Source organism: Arvicanthis niloticus, chromosome 12, assembly GCF_011762505.2.
Source record: "Arvicanthis niloticus isolate mArvNil1 chromosome 12, mArvNil1.pat.X, whole genome shotgun sequence".
Taxonomy (NCBI): domain Eukaryota; kingdom Metazoa; phylum Chordata; class Mammalia; order Rodentia; family Muridae; genus Arvicanthis; species Arvicanthis niloticus.
The window spans coordinates 30,173,049-30,197,001 of NC_047669.1; the positions used below are offsets into that span (position 1 = coordinate 30,173,049).

The following is a 23,953-nucleotide window of genomic DNA, read 5'->3' on the forward strand; positions in this document are numbered from 1 at the left end:
GCTCTTCCAGAAGACCCAAGTTTGAATCCCAGCACCCTCACTGGACAGACAGCTCACAACACCTATAACTCCAGCTCCAGGAGATCCAAGGACTTCCTACTTCTGTGGGCACCAGCAGTCTCATGTGCACACACATACACACACACACACAAACGCACATAATTTCAAACAATTTTTTGAAGTATCAGTTTAAAGGTAGACAGTAGAAATAATTTGGAATGAGGCAGATGAATACAGGGGGAATACAGTAATATGAAACTTAAAACATATGCTGCCTGTTGTTTTGAGGACGAATAAAAATGTTCTACATAGGTAAGGACTGAGTTGGGTGGGGAGTACATTGATTCCCTCCATGAGGTGGTATCACGATACTTTGCTTTAACTGGTTCTATGGGGATGCATGGTTCTAGAGTAAATCATATATATAGCTTTTCAGGACAGCCTGGGCTACACAGTCAGATCTTGTCTCAACAAACAATGACAATGGACAACAGACCTAACCAGTGTTTGGCCTGAAGAAATCTCCACCTGGTGGCTCCCTCTAACCTCCCACAAGGATGCCCAAATCTCCCGAGTTGGTCTACTTAGTCTGACTTTCCCTATTTTCTTGCTAGTTCGTTTCCTGTCAATGTTGTCATCATTTTACAACCTTGAGATTGAAAAATATAGGTTCATCATTACACTCCTTTAAAAGATCTGATGGGCCTAAGATTTGGGATTCACTTACAAAAACAATGGAAATACCCAAGTTATCATCTAATGATAATCTAACAAGAAAAACCCAATGTTTTAAGACCACTAGGGGAAAAAAACAAACAAACAAACAAACCATGTAGCTGCTCGCTGCTCAACCAGGCAGATTTTAAGGAGGTGTGCCAATAAGGAACATAAAGTGACCAAGGCTCAGGTATAGGAACTACACACTGTTTCCCATTATTCCTAGACGTGTGTGAAGCTTTTGAGTTTAACGTTACTCTGCTAGGAACTCAATAATGAAATGACTTTTTAAGGACGATTTAAGAGTAGGTTTGAATAAAGAGAAAATAACTCCTCATTTTGGTGTCACTTGCCTATTTGGCCACTGGGTGCCACAATAGATCTTCCTGGAGTGACTAATTCATACCCATTCACCCTAACACGTACCAGCAGGAAGTCTAGTAAGGCCTAGCTACTCATCATCCCCAGCAGGCCTACTGCACTGACTTCAACGCTGGGTTTATAGTTTCAAGAAAGAGTTCTTTCTTCTTTCTTCCTTTCTTTCTTTCTTTTTTTTTAAATTGGATATTGGCCAAAGACAAGGAAATGGGCTTCAGGCAGGAATCTGACATTAGGGTAGAACAAAGAAGTAATTTCAGACAGGAATCTAAATCATAAGCTAGAACAAGGAAGTAGGCTTCAGACATGAAAATGAATTTGGGCCAGGACAGGGAAGTAGGCTCAGATATTTTGGTCATCCTGATAAGCCCTTAGAAACAGTGATCACGGGAGTGTTCACAGAACTTTGTTTATTGCCTTGCTTGTTCTTTGACTATTTGTGTGCATTGTCTTGCTTGTTCCTTGACTATTTGCATCTCTTGTATTGCTAGTTCCTCAACCTAGAACTGACCTTAATACTTGCATGTAATTAAAATGGTATAAAATCAAAAAGGAGGAGGGGAGGTGGTAGAGGAGGGTTCTAGGGAGGGGAAAGGGGGAAAGGGGATGACAAATGAAAATAAATAAAACATCAAGAAAGACTTCTTATAAAACCTACTGTGTAATAACCATGGGTTATGAGCATGTGGGGGAAGTTAGGAGGATGGCTTGCCAGGAAGCTTCCCTTAAATATTGGAGTATTTTGGCTTTGTTTGGGTTTGATTATTCTCACTTATTCTCTGCTTCCCTCTGCATCCCGCCCTAACCTCCTGGGCACACACTATGGAAAAAGCAAGACGGTATCTCTCCACAGCCAGCAAGAGTGTCCTTGCCAGAGGGCAATTCAGCTGGGCCTGATCTGTAGCTTCTGCCCTACAGAACTGGAAGAAATGACAGTGCTCTTGTCTGAGTCATGTGGTATCTGTCATGGCAGCTCGTGCTGTCTAATATAATGTGTGAGCATCAAGGGGGCATACTGGGCAGGCTTGGCATATGTCGGTCCTGTCTTATGAAGCTCAGGGACCTTCGGCAGCTGCTGCTGCTCCATAGCTGATCTCCCTCCTTCCTCTTCAGAGGGTGGCTGGCCTGACTGATGGGGTCATCCTCGTTTTCTGCTTAGTCAGCAGCCCTGTTACCTCTGGCACACTTAAGAGGATTCTCCTCTAACTTGGCCACCATAGTGTTAAGGGTGCTATTCTGGTCTCTCTGACTTGCCCTTTGTTTTGTTTTTTGTCCTTCCCTATTTTATTACAGTTGGGATATCAGGAAGGATACTATCTGTTGAGCCTGTGCAACAATATAAAGCACAGAGCAGCACATCTGATACCTTTGATACCGAAAGAAGGACTTCCTTTGGTAAAGACTCTGATTATTCATCATCATTAGAGTTTAGCTAAATCTATTGGTCTTCTTAAACCAAGTAATTTGTTTAATTTTATTTTTTTCAAGTTATTGGGCTTGGTGACAAGCACTTTTACCCACTGAGCCACTTCACTGGCCCCATGCATTATTTTAAATACCATGTAGAATGTTTAAATGTCACATACAATATAATTAGCAGTTTTATTTGTAAAAAAAAATTTCAAGTATACAATGTTCCTTTAAAAGTGATTTGATTATAGCTGTGTAGCTTGGTGAGTTTGTGAGACTCCAGAGAGCGAGGGCTGTTTCTGACACTTTCGCCTGCCCTTGGGAACCTCGACCTTCTCCTGAGTGGCCTCATCCAGCCTGGATATGAGGTATGTGCCTAGTCTTACTGCAACTTGATATGCCATGTTTAATTGATATCCTTGGAAGGCCTGCCCTTTTCTGAAGAGGGCAGAAGTGGATTGTGGGGGGAGGGGCGGGGAGGGAGGGGAAACTTCGGTTGGATGTAATATATGAGAGAATAAATTAATAAAAAATTTAAAGTGATTGAAAATAAATTTAAATTTAAAAATTTCAATATACTCTGACTCTAATAAAAGAGTTCAGATGTGATCATGAGGTGTGAGCATGCTTCTTCTGCCCTCAAAGTTATCTCTAAATATTTCTCAAAAATATTCTAAAAGATCAACAAAGTCAGAAGCATGCAATGTCACCCATACAGAGTGGAATAGGAATCTTTAAGTAACATCAATAAGGTAATCTTTTTGTTGTTGTTTTTGGTTTTTTTTTTTTGAGACAGGGTTTTTCTGTGTAGTCCTGGCTGTCCTGGAACTCACTCTGTAGACCAGGCTGGCCTCAAACTCAGACATCCACCTGTCTCTGCCTCCCAAGTGCTGGGATTAAAGGCGTGCACCACCACTGCCCAGCAGGTAATCTTTTAAACACAGTTGCTTTCTAGACATTTTTATTTCCTTTTGGAAGCCACACACAGTAATTCAAATTAATATTTATCTGAGAATGTGACTACTTGCTTTCAAGGTTAATAGAAAGAACCTTGTTTGTTTGTTTGTTTGGTTGGTTGGTTGAGGCAGGATGTCACTATGTACCTTGGCTAGTCTGGAACTCATTATGTAGACCAGGCCAGCCTTAAGCTTACAGTGATCCACCTGCCTCTGCTTCCCAAATGCTGGGATTAAAGGTGTGTGCCACCACACCTAGCAGATATCCCTTTGGAAAAAGAAGACAGAAAAGCAGTTGGGAAGTGCTGGCCCTGTTACTCACGCCTTTAATCCCAGCAGTGGCAGATGCAGGAAGATCTCGGAGTTCAACAGCAAAAGTGAGTTCCAGGCCAGCCACCCAGGACTACACAGTGAGAACCTATCTTTAATAGTAATACATAGTAATAGTAATAAGCTTGGTAAGTAGTTTAAATGAAAGAAGACTGGAATCAAAGATCTTATCCTCAATCCAACCCCTGCACAGCTAACTCATCCATGTGTTCAAACAAAACCCACAATTTCTTATTTTGCCATAGGTAGAGGAGAGGTAGACTGAATGCAGTAACTGGGAATATCTTACCTCGGCCTGTAGGAGAGGCATACAGGCTTTCTAGTAAGAGATTTGCTTTTCCACTAGTACTGCTCTATGTCCACTGCATGAAAACCGTGTGTGTGTGTGTGTGTGTGTGTGTGTGTGTGTGTGTAAGAACTAGTGTTTAGGCAAATTTGTTTGTGTGTGTACACGTGTGCCTATGTCTGTGAAGTTCAGACAACCTTCAGTGTGGTTCCTCAGGAGACAGACACCTTTACCTGGTCTTGCCTCTCATTGGGACCTGGAACGTATTGATTATGAGAGGCTGCCAGGTCAGTGATACCAAGGATCTGCCTGTCCCTACCTTGCTGATATTGGGAGGGCAGACCTGCGCCACCATGGCCACCAAATGCTGAGTTTGTCATGTGGGTGCTGGGGGTAGAACTCAGATCCTTGTACTTGCACTGAGATATCCACTATGTCCTAATTCCCTAGTCCTGAAAGCTTAGAATTCTAAGTCACTCTAACTAATGGCGACCTTCAAACTCCAGGCTCTGAAAGAAATAAAGATGTGTGGACTGACTAGCTGGTCTCCTGTTTTCTATACGCATCCACTCCTTTTCTGGTTCTCTGTAGTGTGAGGCTGCCACAATCAAATTCTCACTCTACACACACACACACACAGACACACATACACACACACTCCTAACACAAAGGTAAACGTTAGAAGACATGCCTGGAATTTTGTTAAGATTTAAATTCTTTACCTTCGTCCACAGAATCTGAAGTGCTGCTTTTGTCCAGAGAAAGGTATTCATTCTTATTCAAGTCCAGTGACTTGGAGGGCGCTCTGCTTAGTCTGTTTTCTGAAGCTAGGGAAGGACTTTTTCTCGTGTCTCTCTCATTCTGGGAGTCCTCTTTACCTAATCCCTAAAAGACATACAATTTGGTTTAAAAGTTTTTTTAAAAACTGATTTGAAACATAGGTCTTAACAGCAAGAACTTTAGTATTAAACATGAGGAGTTCTGGGTTGAAATGCTGCTTTTTGGAAAATATTAACAGCATTCTGTGAGGATTGAATGCTACCCTTGATATGTTAGTAGGTAACGAAGGCCTTTCTGCAGTGTTCTCACATAGTGGTGAACGGCAAACATGAAGAACATCACATAAAAGAATTCAAAGGAAGTTACCAACATGTGAGTGGCTGGAGCACAAGGGAAAGGAAACAGAAGACAAAGATATGGAACCATAGGGTCTTCCGAGAGGCCAAACCCAGGTTAGTTTCCTTGGCCGGTGCCCACCTCTCTCAAAACCAGGAACTAAAGTAGAAATGGAAGGACCATAAAGAGATAGAAGTCATTTAGGGAGAGGAGGGAGATCAGCTTCACAACCATCCTGATGGTCCTACCACTAAAAGACGGAGAGATAGAGAATAAAAATATACCAAAATACGTTATATATGCTTTCTGGGCATGAATAATGAGGACAGGTCATTTCCACAGTAACAGACATAATAGTAGGTAGAGATAGTAAATGATGGGCATTAAATGTAAATCTGTTGTTATGTTATGATTCAAATAGAACTAACTACAATCAGTAAGGTAAGTACGAAATATGTATTAACTATACAGAAGAATTCCTCTGCCCTGTGTACACAGATAAAAGGGCATATAAAACATATATCCAGTCCTTCTCTTTTCTGCTCTAGAAGATCCTTGCCTAGCACTGAATGGATACTCAGCTCCAGGGAGAACACAGGTTTTAACCACTGGTCGGTCAGGATGCTGAGTGGTAATTGGGATCCAGGACACAACTTATTAAAGAGTTAGACTACTGTATCCAGAGAACTGACTCTTCAAGCAGAGAATGCAGCCAGAATCAAGAGTTGATATATTTGGGAATTACACAGTAGAGAGCAATATGCTTGCTTAGTAGACTCAGAGCCTCTCAAGAGCCAAGCAAAGCTCCACACTGTTATCTTCTTGCTAACTAAATTTTATTTCCTATTATATAAATATCTGTAGATCCTATATAAAAAGTAAGAATGGGGCTGGAGAGATGGCTCAGTGATTAAGTGCACTGATTGCTCTTCCAAAAGACCTGGGTTCAATTCCCAGCACTCACACAGTGACTTAAAACTGTCTATAACTCCAGTTCCAGGGAACCCAACACCTTCACACAGACATACATGCAGGTAAAACACTAATGCACATAAAATAAATACATATAAAAAAATAAATAAATTTATAAATTTTAATAATTTTAAAAGAAAGGAAAAAAGTAACAAATTGTTGGCATTTGTATTGTTTTTATCTCCAAATAGTTTCCTGTATTTCACAAGGAATATTAATTTTAGTTGTTTCACAAGGTATATTAGTTTTAGTTGTTTCTGATTTTTGCTATTTTTCAATTTGATGAAGGTTAAAGAAAACAAAATCAAAGTGAAAGACAGACAACATTTGCTAATCTCTAAGACCTGAGACTCTCACCATAACACTCCTTGGGAAAAAAGAACCACAAGTTTGAAAACCTCTGTGTACATCAACAAGAATGTCACTGACCTATTGTGCTCTTTCCCATCCCATTCACTACTAGGGATGGACAACTTCTTTCAGGGACAGAACTAGAGGTAAGGCCAGCAGGCTAAGTGTTCCAAGAGGGGACACATTAGACAGAGGAGGGAGGAGGACTAAGTGACAGACTGGAGTCCTGAGAACCCAGCCCTCAAAGGTGGACTTATGGATAATGATTCTGCAAGAAGTCCTTCATCTTGTCCCCTCCCCTCACCGAGTGTCCCGCATACAAAGATTAACTTCCAGAATGACGTCCCTTGTGCAGTAGTAGATCCCTGAGTGTCTCTTAGAGCTTAAGCTTTGTAAAAGCAGAAGCATGAGGAAGGACAGTTGCTAAAGCAAGTGTAGAACTGGGGACCTAACACACGGATAAGACCTATGTCAGTGTTTTCTAAACATTTACCCAGAGGAGATGCTAGAGCACCTGAGGGTCTGAAAAAGAGAACCATTGCTAACTACACGCAGTCTTTCAATAACAACAGCCTATGGCTTTAGGACACTTACTGAATGCTGAGAATTGTTCTCAGTACCTTCACAGCTACCGCTCTAAAACCAGCCAGTCCAGCTGCCGGCCCCAAACAGGAAAATCTGTGTCAAAGCACCCAGCTCTTAGAAGGTGGTCTCCGAATACCTTATTCTTCACTAAGAAAATGGCTCATTAGAAAAAATGGCACAGTGTCTGTGAGGGAAAGCACTCTGATGTACACGGGACACATTGCTGTGTCAGGAAAAAAAAAAGGAAAACACAAGAGATTAGTGGTCAGTTTAAAAAGACAGGAGCCCCTCTGAAGGGGCTGCCATTGGTAGGGGAGACACACTGACTATCAAATAACAGGAACAATGAGCCAGGTGTGTTTGTAAATGCCTACAACCCTTGTACTAGGGAGAGTGAAGAAGATTATGACACAGGTTGAGGCCTGCTCAAGACACGACAAGACCCTGTCTAAGAAAAATAAAATCACGACTCCAAATGATTGAAACTCAGTAAATTTTAAAGCTAATACACATATGATACTTGAAAAAAAAATGAAGCTCACCAGCTAACTAAAAACCCAGTTGGGCTGTCATATTTAATGTGTTATTTGTTTCTACTCAAAAACAAAGAAAAATGAAAAAGAAAAAAGAAGTGTTCCCTGTGACCAAGCCTGTGCAAACAGCTCATCTCTCTCCCCATTCAAAACACATTTTCTCCATCACACACACACACACACACACACACTCCTCATTCTTGGGGCAATTCTGCTAACTACAAGTTCCTACATCTTGTTATATTTTAAACAGTACTTAGTGTTTTAATATATGTTGCTCAAGAACCTGCTGGTAGCTCTGTGCCTTAGCCATCTTTGAAGAACAGCATGTACTACCCCTATGTAACCTCTGCTGCTTAAGAGACTTAAACTCTCTTCCTGAAATAAAGTAGCAGCCAGATATTCCAAGCTTTTAAACACTTTGAATGCACTGCGTTTCTGACTTGGTCTGATCTTACGATTAACAGGAATCGGTATCGGGTGTAGGTTTTGAGGAACAGCAGATACTGACTCTTCTCGGAGAGTTCCCATCCAATGACTCTGTTTCTGAAGCTCTGCTTATTGACTCCTGTGTAAAGCTGATGGCCTTGCAGAACTTCTCATCTCTTTCCCCAGAGTCGTCCACGCTGCTTCTTCCTGGGCTTCTGTAGGAAACACGGCATTACAGAAGCATAAGATCATCTCCATGAAGACAACCCTTCATGTCCCTCTCAGAGGGGTTTGCTAGCCTAACACAGCTCAACAAAGAGTAGATTATTAAGCTACCCTCTTAAAGACACCAGCTAACTTTATTCTTGAAGTAAAACATGTTCATATGCAAACTCATACATTTCAGAAACTACTAAAAACATAATGAAATACAAGTAGCCCAGCTGATCCAAGGTTGCACTGTAAAACCACAGAGCTTCAAAGGTTTGGGAAGATGTTTGAGTTGGGTGCCACTAGGCACCAGAAGGCAGTTTTATGTTGTCTTGCTTCTGACTTAGTCTCAACAGAGGTAATGAGGCCCTCTAGGGGGTGGAAGCTCCTCTAAATATAATGGTCATCAGTCAGGCTGAGGCAGGACAGAAAGACAGGAAAACAAGGGTATGTGGGAAGGGAAATAGGCCCCTTTACTCTGAGATCTGGTTTCCATTTCCTTCTAGCTCAAAGTCAAGAAACTTCAACACAAATGACAAAATCGAGACTGCTGGCAACGAGGCAGGTGTGGTGTCGTGCCCCTTCAATCCTAGCACCTGGAGGCAGAGGCAGAAGGATCTCTGCTAGTTCAGGGACGGTCTGCTCTAGAAAGCAAGTTCCAGGATAGCCAGAGCTACACAACCCTGTTCAAAACAAAACAAAACGAAACACCTGCCTAAAAAGCTAAAGACGTCGAAAGAAGGATGTTCAAACAGCCAGCCCTCTGTGCTTACCTAGGAGGAAGATGTTTATGGACCGGGGCTTAACTGTGCCAGCATTCCTCTCTGAGCAATGTACCACATAAAGTCACATTATAGTTTCTTTTACAAAAGAAAATTCATATACTCTTATTCAATTTCTAAAACTTAACTTTGAAACTAAATCGTTAAACCTTGTGATGAACTATATACTCTTTAAACAATATAACTTTTAAAATGGCAGGATCATATATACATATATTCACTGTAAAGAAAATGACTCATGGCTCTCTTGAGAAGCCCCGCACCCATGTCTTAGATGTGTTCTTTTTCCTTAAAGGTAGCTCTGTCTCCCCGTCTCTATTTTTGCTCCCGCCTCCCCACCTTGTGCTTAAATCAAGCATGCACCAGCACCTGTCTCTCTTATCTACTTAACAAACCTGGTTTACTCTCACTTGTCCTAAAATTCTTTTCTGTGCTGAGAATCCAGCTTTACCTGAGTTCAGGTCCTAAGAATAGTGTGGGCTCCTCGGGTCCCATTGCCACTGACAAGCTACTCAATCCCAAGAATAACTTGTGAAAACACAGCCTTCGAACGGTTATAGCGCCAAGACTACAGCAAATGTTCTAAGGTCTGCTTTTGGTTTTTTAGTGTAAGCTATCATATCTAAGGAGCATAACCAACCCATTTTCCAGTAATCTATCATCAAATCCAATTCCCATGTAATAATTATTACATGTACACAAAGATTTAAATAAAGTATCAGCCTAACATCTTATGCAATCTCATCCCACAGAATGAGTTTAAAAGGCTTAGACGTATTATATTCCTGTCCTAGTTAGGGTTACTGTTGCTGGGGGGGGGGTATTTGGCTTGCACTTCCATATCATTGTTCATCTTCGAAGGAACTCAAGCATGGCTGGAACCTGGAGGCAGGAGCTGATGCAGAGGCAGTGGGGAGAGTTGTTTATTGCCTTGCTCTCCATGGCTTGCTCAGCCCGCTTTCTTATAGAACCCAGAAATACCAGCCTAGGGATGCCACCACCCACCATGGACTGGGCCCTCCCCCATCAATCACTAATTAGGGAAATGCCTTAAGCTGGCTCTTAGGGAGGCCTGTTCTCAGTTGAGGCTCTCTCCTCTCTGATGACTCTAGCTTATGTCAAGTGGACATAAAATAAATCAGCACAAGCCCTATTTAACTCTGCCCAAATAATGATAAATAGGCCTGCTACCAGCTCCCTCCTGGATAGGCAGAACGGTGGGGCTCTGTGGGGAGTAAGGGGCGGGGGAAGATCCTTGAAATAGCTCACCAGTTGACTATGGAGATCTCTGGAGCTTAAGGAGGATAGGAAAGAGAAAGGAAAGGAGGGAACACAAGAATTTCTCATTCTTGTCTCTGTTCTCAGAGACAAAAAACATGGAGAGCTGAGGCGACGAAGGTTTGAAGCGGACTTGCTGTTTTCAGAGGGAGAGGGAGCAGGAAGAACGGCACAAGGATCTTGCCCCATATTTTTTAGAAAACAGTCACCAGGAGAAGACAAGACAGCTTCACTGGTGACCTCCAACGTGTATGAGATACTAGGTCAAAATACGTATTCTTTCCTGCTTCCGAAGCTACAGAGTTCACTCGTCTGCAGAGACCTTGAAGGTCCCCTAATCTAACTGCCTCATGTTCATAGATCAGGAAACCTAGGCCTGGGAATGTCCAAAGGTTTGCCAGAGATATCTCAGCTACAAAGCACAATCCAGATCTTATTGACTATATACCCCAAGGCTCTCTGCATTAGTAAACTGATTTTCTACACCGTCTCAGTACCTAAGCAATACCAGTAAACCTTATAATGATAGCAGTGCAATGGAAAAATGTGAACTTTACAGGAAAGTTATAAAATATGCATGTGCAGCTGTGTGAAAAAAGACTATCAAATATTGATGTAAACTGAGACAACATAGGTTGGAGCAGCAGAATAGAAGACTGCCCAGAGGAGGAAAGCATCTGTGTGTATATTAAGACTTTCAACATATTTACATTATAAGATTCAGAGGGCTGCAGAGATGGCTCAGCCGTTACCCAATAGGCTCCCAGCCAACATGGCAAGATTTGGTCCTTGGATCTTGGCTTCTCTCACTTGGCATAATGGTTGCTACATTATGTATTTTAATGTATTACCTTTGTTTATTGAGGGTCTGGCCTCAATTAGCATTGATAAGGTATATTTTTCCTTGGACAGTTAGTAAAATATTTACACTTCTAAATGAACAGCTGTCAAAAATAATCTCTCTACTAATTTCTTTATCACACTGTACACGTGACCCTGGCCTCACCGTGGCTTGCATTCCCGGGCCACTGTCAGCTCCTTTGACTAATGTGGTCAGTGTCTACTGAGTGCTAGGTACGTGTCACTGTGCTGGAGAGCCTTAGAGGAAAAGTCATGAAACCACCCTACCCCTCAAATTGCTCTAGTGTCTCCTGTGAGCTCGGAGATCTCACCAGGCCCTGCTCTAGATCCTTAAGAAAAAGCCTTTCTAGATGCAAATGCTAAGAATCATAGCCTCATCTGTAACATGTCTTCATGTCCCACACATGTTTACAGACTTAGCAAATGAGTCTCTTCTCTCCCAATTGCACTCTGCCAACAAAAGGTCAAACCGCACTAAATGATGAGTTCCTAGAAATTCAGAACGGAAATGACCTACATGTGACGGTGCATCATACACCCTGACATGCTACCTTGCCTCCCTGTACCTTGGCTGCACATTTTCTTCAATTGATAATGACAAGTGTTCCATTTCTTCGGCGTTTAAGCCCAGCTCCGTGCCATAGTTCTGCTGGAGCAGTTGCCAGAACTCCTGTCTGGTCAGGCTCTAAGAGGACAGAAACATCGCATGACTATCGGTAAATGCAACAGATAATGTAACAGTAATTCAAAGCACAAAGGCCAAAGTCATAGGAGCCGTGGCCTGAGCAGTCAAGGTGTGGCTCTGATGGGATCCTGGCCCATCTGTCTCTCTATATTCTATTTTTTAAAAAATGGGTTAATGAGGATTGGGCAGCATATAGCTTAGTGGTTGAGAACTGCATACCATCCACAAGGCTCTGAGTTCAGTTCCCAGCACTGAAATGGAAAGGTTAAGTTTGACCATTTGATAAGAGACGATACAAGAGGATGTTCCATGGATAAGAGAGCCCTGGGTTTGATTCCCAGCACCTGCATGGTGGCTCACAACCATCTATGACTCCAGTTCCAGGGGATCTTCTGGCCATCTTAGGCACACGAGTGGTGCTCAGACCTACATGTAGGCAAAAAAAAAATGTAAAAATAAATAAGTAAATAAGGACTTAAATAGATAAACAGATAAATCATCCCTCATCTGAGATAGGGTTTAACCATGTTCTTCAGGCTGATCTCGGACTCGAGCTATTCTCCAAAGTCGTTGAAACTAAAAGCACATCCCACTTAGAAAATAGTGGGTTTTCAAAGTGTGTAATAAAGTCGCTACTGTGCATAAGTACACTTCAGTAAAGATGTTTAAAGTGGTTTTTTTTTTCTATAAAAGTAAGTTACTTATCATTTCTGGTGATTACTGATCTGAAATCCATACAACACATGATCACAATTCAGAGTTGTCCTAAATGTCAACTCAGAACCAAAACTTTTAATTCACTCTTGTCTCTGGATATTTTAAGCATTTTTAGAACTTTGTACACCAATGAGCTCTAAATTACATTTCCTTAAAATATAAAATGCAAGAAAACAATCTTCAGAATGCCAATTTACCTTTAATAAAGTCCAGCTTGCTTTCTTTACAGATAGCATATCAGTGGTAAAATCACAGCAGAAAAAACGAATCCGTGGTTAGGAGTGCTTGCTGTTCTATCAAAGGACCAGTGACCACATCCTAGCTCCCACATGAGACAAGTCACAAATACCTCTAATTCCAAAGGATCTGACACACCCTTTGGGATTCCATGGGCATCACACACACACACACACACACACACACACACACATCGACCCACTTAAAAAAACCTTAATCAAACAAAGCAAGCTGTAAACTATTTGGAAAAATAACATCATGTTATAGTAACAGACTGGTTTCTAGGAGCATTACAATTAATTATATGATTGAGCAAGACAAGAGACAGACAGTGTAGCACTTGAAGCAACTGTCAACAGATCTTTCAGTCATTCCACAGCTCTTTATTGAGAACCTAAGAGTATAAAAACAATCTCAGCATTAAGTACTTATATCTGAAGGATATAGGGCACTCTTAAATAAGACGAGCAAGATCATGTGCTAATGGGCTGGTGGGTTCAGTGGGATAGGGAAAGTGCAAAAGGGGTTAATACTTTTGAGAACCAGGGTGACCAGATGAGGCTCCATGGTAGAGATGGGCTTCTGGATAAGCTGGAGGAAAGACGGATGTGGGGAAGAAAAACTAAAAGAGATGGAGAGGAGGCAACCAAGCCATAGAGAGGGAATAGAAGGATGGAAGTAATGTTAGTTACAAAGCCAGCAAGTAAGTCATCTCTTAGCCCAATTAGAGGAATATTTTAAAGTTAGGAAGTAGAATGTGAAAATGTGTAATGGGGTCAAATGTATAAAGACCCTGGATTCAGCCCTGGTATTCTGTACAACAAACACCTCCTCCTCTTCCTTCATCCCAGGAGCAGCTGTGTGTCCTTCTTTTACTTGATAACTCTGGTTACATTTCATGGAACCAGGGAGCTTAAAAGGAAAACATCTGTACTTGTGGCAGCTGTATCCCAGTTTGCCAAGCCCAGATGACCAGACCACAAGACCAGTTGATGACAATTCAGATGTCATTATCCACATTTCAAAATGTCAAAAATATCTAGATACCTACAAATAAAAGGATTTGAGCTAAGAAAAACAAGCTTCTCTGCTTCGAGCTGATGATATTAACAGGGAGTGGAAATCTCAGGCTGGAGAACTCCAACTGCAAATCATACATCTAGAAAACAAATTCTGTAATGCTTTCTGTTTACTAGAACTGTCTTTCTAGTGGATGAATTCTCCTCAAATAGAATACCCAGAGAAGAAAAATGTAAAGGCCCATTAGTGACAGTTAAGGAAACTCCTGTCCTTGGTCCTAAAGGGACTCGCCTTCTACTCCAGAGATTCCGTGTGGATTCTGTTTTCATAACAATACCTCATACTGCAAATTAACTAAGTCTTCCAGAGAGGACATCTTTGGAACCGTTTTCGTAACACAAAGGGATGGTTAGTTAGCTTTACCAAAAGAAGACAATTTTTTCAGCACAACGCGTGTTAGATTATTAACCTTTCACAAAAAACATTTTGAAATAATAGACATTTCTGAATATAAAAACTAAAGCAAACAAATGACTTGGTGGTGAACACTCAGCTTCCTAACGGTAAAAGACTTTGCAATTGGCGAGCAAAACCTGAGAAACAAAATGCTATTTAAGTTAATTAGCAAGATAATTTCAACATACGTTTTCATCCATTAGTTAAATGTAAATACGTAATTGGTTAATGGAAAATAAAACAAAACTCATTTAATTCACGGTGTTGTCGATTTGCTAATTTGTTAAAAATGACTATTTTTGCAAGGTTGTCCAGCTGTCTCAAAAAAACGTCACTATTTACAATCACACTGTTCAAACACGCCAGCTGATAGTCGCGACTTTTTCAGTATTTAGCAGCTGAGCCTTAAAAAACAAAAACAAAAACAAAGCCGACCTAAATATTATATGAAAGCCGACCACCTACCTGCAAAAGAGCGGAGCGGCTCTGGTTCAGCCTGCAGATACTTGAGCAAAATAAAGGTGGACCAAGCAGTAACCAGATAGGAGTCAAAAGTCAGCAGATCAATTTCTGGCCCAGAAAGCTTGGTGTTCTTAGTACTCTATGAAGTATTTATCCACAGTAGAGCTTCAAAACTTTGATGACAGCTAAGCAAACTGGCTACTTCAATTTCCTACTGCTATGAGGCTCTTCGCCACGTAAAAGCCAAGTTCCAAGGCAGTGTGAAGCTTCAGGTGTCTCTTCCTGATTCCGAGCACCAGCCCCCCTTCCAGGGGGCGGGTCAGACTGCAGAGCTGAAGTCACACCTCACTCCACAGGTTCCGAGGCCACGCCCACTGGAAGAGGCTAGGTAAACATTGCTCTATTAAAGGGACAATTCCTAATTTCTTCTACTGTACACACCGATTAGCGACAGGATGCAAATGAAAAGATCTTACGCGTCCTCAATTAATGTAAATACCTACTGCAATATTATTTTAACCCCACGTGAAAATTACCTATGTTAAAACGTAACTTCCCGATGACAATGGTTTTCAATTCAACTCTAGTGAGTCATTTATATCTGTTCTTATTCCACATCAGCGCTGACTGGTCTCCTCATCAGACTCCTGCCTTCACAACTAGCATAGATCCTATCCTGAGTACCTAAAAGGAATGTTGGGGAGTTAGCCAGAAGAGCCAGCTCTTCCGGTAAGGCATTCAGCTTGTCTTTAGTCACTGCAAAGTTTAAGTCTCCATTGCTGGATGACTCTTTCCCTTGAGAATATCTCTGGCTTTAGTTCATTCAGAACAATTTCCTGGCAGAGTCCTGGACTATAACAAATAGGACACAGGGTCTCATCTACCAATTCTAATTTTTCCCAAAGAGAAATGTTTTTAAATGAGAAATCAAAACTTGCCCTAGTTTCTAACAGTTCTCTCTGTTAACTTAGTAAAGTGTACAGACAGGTCAAAAGTTGCTTGACGAAGTACCAAGACCAGCTTTTGAGAATACTAACGTCTGATGGCGTTACCAGAGTGACACTGAAGAATCCCACACCCTCCTGTCAACCCGGTGTGGGTAGCACACACTGTTAATCCCAGCGTTCAGGGGGCAGAGGCAGGTGGATCTCATAGTCTATATAGTGACATGAGACAGTTAGAGCTGCATAATAAAAAGACCCAATCTTAAAATAATAAATAAAGACTCCACTCCCTCCTGGGAAGGAGGCAAACTGGAAGCCGGCTTCTATGAAACCTTGGTGTATTGTACTAGGTTTTCATTGGTTGAAACTGTAGTTATACATACATACTTCCTCTGCTGACCAAATAACTGTGGGAACATTTATCTGTAATTGGTGTTCACGTACCTCTTTCACTAACTACATTTGGGAAAAACAAATTTGGCCGGGCGGCGGTGGCGCATGCCTTTAATCCCAGCACTTGAGAGGCAGAGGCAGGCAGATTTCTGAGTTCAAGGCCAGCCTGGTCTACAGAGTGAGTTCCAGGACAGCCAGGGCTACACAGAGAAACCCTGTCTCAAAAAACAAAACAAAACAAAACAAACAAACAAACAAATTTACTGGCAAGTAGATAGCACAATTTAGTTTGCTTAAAGGAGAAGATAGAATCCACCCCCCCAACCCCTGCAAAAGTTGGACCCTGAAGAAAGTCCAGGACACAGTGCATAAGTAGAAGAGGAATGGGTGTCACAAAGGGTTCAGGGGAAGAACAGAGTTAAGGGGAAAATCCAGGTTCCTCATGGAGGAAGAAGACAAAGGTGCCAAACACTGTGGAAAGGTTAAGCAAGGTGAGCATGTGACCAGCAGTGTATGGCTAATGCCAGCATCCAGAGAGTGAGGCTACCTGGCACTCAGGTCACTAAGATGAGGTGTGTGTGCTGGGAGGCTGGAGGAGGAGCGGGGTCACAGGGAGCAATGTCTGTCAGGCTGAGTCCCACAGCCTGCCCACTGTGGATCACGACCTCGTGGGTTCATGCAGAAAAGGAACGGTGTTACAGCTGTGCTCCCCAAAAGTCACCTGTAAAACTCCACTCAACAGCCTCAGGAAGGACAAGTGTTAGAAAGAGCCATCTAGGTGAATGATAAGGACCGTGGCAGCAGTAGACACGATTGGCAAAGAAGATAGAAGAAAGAGGATTTGACCATGGTTCTGGCTTGGAGAGCTGGGCTATCCAAGAGGAGGAGGAGGAGGAGGAGGAGGAGGAGGAGGAGGAGGAGGAGGAGGAGGAGGAGGAGGAGGAGGAGGAGGAGGAGGAGGAGGAGGAGGAGGAAGAGAAGGAGGAGGAGGAAGATAGGGAAAATTTAGGAATGCATATTTTTCCCTGCAGACTACCATGTAACAAATATAATTAAAACTGTAATGTTGGTGTCTTTTTCATAAGGCAGATTTAAATTCTGCATTTGCTAGATTTAACACCAGAAGAGTAAACCCTAAGTAACTCTGCAGAGCAGCTTCAGCTCTGCCGGCGTCCTGGGCTTGGGTTCAGGCAGGCCGAGCTCAGTGAGACAGGCTCACACACTGCGGATGCCCATTCAGCTGGAAACGCCCTCTCATATCACAGGGACCCATTTCCTAGAGATTAGAAAGCCACTCCGGTGGAGTCAGGCAGCCAGCCATCAGAAAGTCGATGACAAGTGTGACTGAGCAAAGGGAGCTGGCTTTCAGGAACAACTTGATGCTAGTTCATCTCTGCTTCACTCTCCTTATATGTCTGTGCTGATCAAAGTCTGCCTGTGAGCCCTTCTTCTCAACCCTGTGTTCTTGGCCTTTGTCTAAAGAAGCCTCTAGCAGGCTAACATGCCGTTCTTTCTTTATATACACACGGTAATGCATTCTGTCAGTTGTTTTAAACTCCTTTCCCAACACGCTCACAAATTGGACTCTCCCCTACCACCATTCTAGTTAGTGGACCTCAAAACAGAATCCAGAGTGACAAAGCAGAACTCAGAGAGAGTACACCTGTGGACATTTAATCAGCTCCCCTCAACACCGTATGCCCATGTGGAAGAGCACACACTACCTTTGACCATTGAGAATAAGGCTGAAAGTCATGCTGTCTAAGCCTTAGACTTTTATATGAGTGTAGGTTTCTGCTCTGTGAGGTATTGGACCTGAAACTTCATTTTCAGACTGCACTTTTTACCTTTTTGCCTTTTTTGTATGTGTGATCTGTGTGAACAGGTGAGTGTGTGTGTGTGTATTCAGGTGTGTGTGTGCATGTGTGCGTGCCGTGATACACGAAGAGTGCATTGTATGTGTGTGTTTCTGTGTATGTATGCGTGTGTGTGCATGCATGTGTGGGGGTGCATTCATGTGTGTATGTGTGGCTATGTGTGTATGGGTGTGCGCATGCATGCATGAATGTATGTGTGGGGAAATGCATTCAGGTGCGGGGAGGGTCTGGATGTGGGTGTGAGTGTATGTATGTCACTACATGTGTGCAGAGGTCAGAGGACAACCTCAGGTGTGAGACCTTGCCTTCCACTCTCTTTGCAGCAGGGTCTCTTGTTTCCTGCAGTGTATGCCAGGCTATCTGGCTTGCAAGCTTTCAAGATCCTCCTGTCACCATCTCCTATCTTGTGACAGGCACTGTGGGATTACAGACTTGTGCCATTGTGTCCTAGACACACAGTTCTGTGTCCTTTAGTGAGCTCTGAGCATCCAAGCTCAGGTCCTCAGATTTGCAGTAGCAAAGCACTTTACCCACGGGGGGGGGGGGGGGGGGGGGGGGGGGGGCAGGTCTCCAACTGAGTACTCGAATTCTAAGGAGACTGGCTTCCTGGAGCCCACGCCCACTGACAAAGATAGTACAAAAGGAAGCTTGATTATCTGTGATTTCTACTTACACAATAGTAATCCTAAATCCACTGGCAAAATAACATAAGAATAAGGTTCCATTGAGCTTTAACAAGAAAATCTTTGATTTTTAATCCATGTTATTACTGATAGTCATATGTGTGTGTTCATACATATAGATGCACCTGTCTTATTAATTCAACTATTTAGAAACTATCGTTTCTTTATACGTCATTATTTTTGACATGATTTTCCTGTATAATTAGAAAGCCAAAAATGAGTTAAGCTTCCTCCCTGCTGCCTGTAGATCAGAATGTGAAGTTCTCAGCAAAGGCTATGCCCGTCTGTGTACCACCATGCTCCCCGCCATGATGACGATGGACTAAGCCTCTGAAACTGTAAGTATAGTCCTCACTCCTCATCAAAAAAAAACTTTGCAACAGGTGGAGACTGCTACAGAAAACTACAACCAAGCAAAATTCAGAGTGGTGGAGCCCAGGCCCCGTGGCTACATCTACAAAACCCTCTACACCTGAGACTAAAGGAGCATTACAGGAGAAGCAGCAGAGAGATAGTAAGAGCCAGAGGATCAGAGAATTTGCTGTGAGATGCTGTCTCCTAGTAACACTATAAACTATACCAGTAAAGCCTCACTAACATGTCTGCCCAAACGTGAGTTAAACCCCATGACACCAACAAGCATGCCAAACCACTAGGGGAGAGCCCAGAGGCCTCAGTGCTATAGAAAACTCCAGGCAACCGAGTAAAGCTGAGACTGGGAGCTTGTCCTCTGCAGGGAAGAACACACTGGTTGTCCAGTAACAAACGGTCAACCCTGAAAACATATATACAAGTGATACTATAGGGACTCAACAGGTTTAATATGGGACCAGGTATGTATATACAAGTACGAATATGCATGCAATAACAGATGATGAATAATGACGCCATCAAGGAAGGACAGTGGAGGGCCTGGAGAAAGCAAAGGGAAGCTCCACATTGGAACCAAAATGCAACCTCTTGTTTAACCTAAAAGCTAAACAACAAGAAAATAGAAGCAAATTAAACACATACATAAATTAAGATGACCCCTTAATTCTTCTGAAACAAAATTTGTCTTTTTTTTTCCCATATTGGCTTTCTCTTTGAACAAAAATAATTACAATGTTTTATTAATTAGGGATACTTCATATTCAGATGCCAAATCCTTATGATTTTGATAAATTGAGACACTTAAAATGTATTTATTGACTATCTGATACATGTTACATATAACTTATTAACCAAATTGGCATGCTGTAGAGAGCAAGGAGACACAGTTGATATCCGGACTCTGCCGGATATGTAGGGGCTGGCAGGTGGAGATGGATGTCACCAGCTATGTGCTAACACTGTGCTTTGTCACTGACTATAAGACAGTGAAGGAGACAGACACGGCCTTTGTCCTCCAGGTGTATAGCCCAAGCAAGGAGAATGAAGACAAAACAAAGAATTGTAATTGCAGCCAGTGCTACGAAGGGGAAATGCAAAATGGAAGCAACGATGAAGGCTACTTAAAGACTGGACACACACACACACACACACACACACACACACACACACACACACGTAGAACATTTAAGAGAAGACATTGAAAGACATTGAAACATTTGAGCCATAGGACCCAGATTATGGGCTCCTATGTAAACTTTTGAGGCAATAGTTGTTAAGCAAGAGGCAAAAATAAAGTGGTAAAGTCCCCTTTGCCACAAAAAAAAAAAAAAAAAAAAAAAAAAAAAAAAAAAAAAAGTCACAAAAACAAGCCAGTCTCAGGCACATATTTTAAAAGCACAACTTTGGCTGTAGTCTTGTTGAGGCTTGGACAAACTGTTTCTGGAAAGGGCCATATAGTAAATATACCCTTGGTGAGCCATATGGTCTCTGTTGCAAATGCTCGACTCTGCTGGTGTCATGTGAAAACATAAACAAATGAGAATGGCTGCTTTCCAATAAAACTTTATTTATGGGCACCGAACTTAGAATTTCATATGATTGACAAGTATCAAGAAGTGTTATTCTTTTGTGTGGTGTGGATGTGTGGGTGCATGCATGCCCCAGTGCACGTGCATACACACACACACACACACATTTTAAGAACATGTAAAATGAACTAGGCATGGTGGCACTTGGGAGGCAAAGGCAGGAGGATTAAGAGTTCAAGGCTAACCAGATCTGCAAGGCAAGCCACTGTCTCAAAAAGCAAACCAAAAACCCGCAGGAGATAGGACTGGGTGGATGGGATGCCGGCTGGTTTAAATGAGCTGAAGTTAAGGTGGAGAAGAGCCCAGTCTTCTTAAACTATGGTTGCATGGTTCACTACAAAAGCCTGAGAAAGTATCCCAAGACTGTTGCAGCTACCATCATCTGGCCCTGAAGTCCCAGGAGCTCGGTGTGCTGGATAGAAGCGCTAAGCAAGGCTAGTGAGTGAGTGCAAAGTCTGTAGAAACTGAAGTGCTATAAATCACTTTAAAACCAGGCTGGCAGACACTAGACACTGAAGCCTCCTGTCAGGAGTTAATATTGTGACAAAGGAGTCTTACAAGTTGGGAAAAAAATAATTCTATTAAAGGCATTTTTTCCTTCTTTCTTTCAACAAGACATCTCACATACCCCAGGTTAGTCTAGAATTTGCTCTGTAGCTGAGGATGACCACAAACTTACAATCCTCCTATTTGCCACTCCCCGGTGCTGCAGTCACAGATACTCGGTGCACACTAGGCCTGCCCTCTACTACTGAGCTACACTCTCAGCTCTGCAAATGTTCTCTTTCAAAAGCAGTAGTCTGAGTCTAGTTCTTTCCTTCTTCTGTGGACTTTGATGGAAAAATAAAACGAATACAAAAGCATACTGTTTAAAACATAATTTAGTCAAATAAAAATGTTTCTATAAGGCACGTGTGTTGATGCAGACCTTTAATCCCAGTATTCAGAAGGCAGAAACAGGTGGATCTCTATGATTTTGAGGCCAGCCTGGTCTACATATCCCTATGTTCTAGAACAGCCAGGGCTATGTAGAGAGACCTGGTCTTACAAAAAAAGAAACAAACAAAAAACAAAATCTTCCTTTTATTTTTTTATTTTATTATTATTATTATTATTATTATTATTATTATTATTATTATTATTATTTGGTTTTTTGAGACAGGGTTTCTCTGTGTAGCCCTGGCTGTCCTGGAACTCACTCTGTAGACCAGGCTGGCCTCGAACTCAGAAATCCACCTGCCTCTGCCTCCCAAGTGCTGGGATTAAAGGCCAAATCTTCCTTTTAAATCAATTTGTTTTTAAAGTTTTCTCATTCAAGAAGTAAACAAAATTTGCATATTTATGTTTAGGAATTTTTCTTTGTTTTTTTGAGAGTATCACACAAAATCAATAAATCAAGAGCCAAATGTGATGGCACATACCTTTATCAATTCTTTCCAGGCAGAGGTAGGAGGATCTCTTGTGAGTTTGAGACTGGCCTGATCTATATAGTGAGTTCCAGGTCAATGCTACATTACAATACTACAATAGATCCTTGCCTCAGTAAAAAGAAAACAAATCTAGCTAATGTACCTTTTATCAATCTAAAAACAATCAAAAACTGAAAGCAAGCCCAAGGTTTTAGTTTGGGTTTCTATTGCTGTGATAACGACTGTGGCAAAGTCAACTTGGGGAGAGAAAAGAATTGATTTCATTTTACAACACACAGGCCACATTCTAGTCAGTCCCTGAGGTCAGTAAGGGTGGACACTCAACAGAGTTGAGTTTAAACATGAGTTTAGACAGCATATATATACACATATATGTAAACACACACATAAATATATATATACATATATATGTATGTATATATACATTACATATATAATGTGTATATATATATATATATATATATATATATATATATATATATGTTGAGACAGAATCTTTCACTGAACCTGGAGCTCAAAGACTGGCTCTGACCAGCAAGTCCCAGGGTGACCCTGTCTCTGCCTCCTCAGCATTCTGAGATTCCAAACCTAGTGTCTTAGTTAGGGTTTTACTGCTGTGAACTGACACCATGACCAATCCAAGTTTTATAAAGGACAACATTTAATTGGTACTGGCTTACAGGTTCAGAGGTTCAGTCCATCATCATCAAGGTGGGAGCACAGCAGCATCCAGGCAGGCATGGTGCAGGCAGAGCTAAGAGTTCTAAATCTTCATCTGTAGGCTGCTAGTGGAAGACTGACTTTCAGGTATCTAGGGTGAGGGTCTTAAGCTCATGCCCACAGTGACACACCCACTCCCACAAGGCCACACTTCCTAATAGTGCCACTCCCTGGGCCAAGCATATACATTCCACTCCCTGGCCCCCATGGGCTCGTCCAAACATATGAGTCTATGGGGGTCATACCTAAACATAGCATAATGCAAAAATACATTTAGTCTGACTTCAAAAGCCCCCATAGTCTACAACAGTCTCAACAATGTTAAAAGTCCAAAGTTCAAAGTTATTATTAAATGAGAGTTTACAAGTCTAGTGCTAAGAAAGAAGTGATCAAAAGGTTTGACAAGCTCAAGTAATATGAAGCTGGTGGTTCTCCAAACATGTAAACCAAGAATACAGAAGGCATCATACATGCACATGCATGCACACATACACACACTTGCCTAAGCACGCACATATAAGCATACACGTGTGCACAATAAATGTTAAACTTTTAAACTGTGTTTCTCTTATATGGTTAGTCTCTTCAGTCTTAATTCCATTTTGGTTTTCCTTTGTTTTGTTGTGGGTGTCTTACTAATGTGCCCCAGAATGGCCTTGAACTCTCAAATCTCCTGCTTCAGAAGCCTCCAGAGCTTCATAATCATAGGCATGTATTACTCTAGATAAATATGGTTAAAGTTTGTTTAATATCTTTAATATTTTCCAAGAAAACTTTTCATTCTATCGATGCCCATTTTGCTGTTCTCAATGACTTTCATATCTGCTCCAATGTTTATTATTTCTTTGCTTCTGTTTATACCAAGTTTATTTGCTTTCTTTTTCCTAATATCATAAAGCCAAAAGGTAGGTTGGTCATGGATTCAAGATTTGTCTTTTTAAAAAATAGATAACAAGTGTTTACAGTTATGATTTCCCCTCTAAATGCTACTTTGGCCTTGTCCTGTGAGATTTGTTCTTGTTTTGTTTTCATTTGGCTCACGGTAGGATTTGTTTTTATCATTTCCTGTGGGGAAACCCTACTATTTAAGGCCGCAGTCTACCGTGTCAGATATGGCACAAAGTGGAGGAGCCCCTTTTCCAGCAGGGGTTCCTCTTCTCTGCCTGACTTTATC

General features: G+C 41.8%; 1 protein-coding gene across 7 annotated transcripts in view; it reads right to left on the reverse strand.

The window, feature by feature from the left end:
* The window catches only part of Gramd1c (GRAM domain containing 1C), a 77,252-nt gene that overhangs the window by 23,271 nt on the left and 30,028 nt on the right, over nt 1-23,953 (reverse strand). For 3 of the 7 annotated variants that reach the window (XM_076942978.1, XM_034515300.2, XM_076942975.1), the window contains 3 exons: nt 11,761-11,879; nt 8,146-8,278; nt 4,800-4,962 (listed from right to left, as the gene is read on the reverse strand). In XM_076942978.1, coding sequence (XP_076799093.1) covers nt 4,800-4,962; nt 8,146-8,278; nt 11,761-11,879 — 415 coding nt within the window. Of the gene's footprint in view, nt 1-4,799; nt 4,963-8,145; nt 8,279-11,745; nt 11,880-14,774; nt 15,113-23,953 lie in introns of those variants that run through there. The other 4 variants (XM_076942976.1, XM_076942974.1, XM_076942979.1 and 1 more) reach the window with 3 other exon arrangements.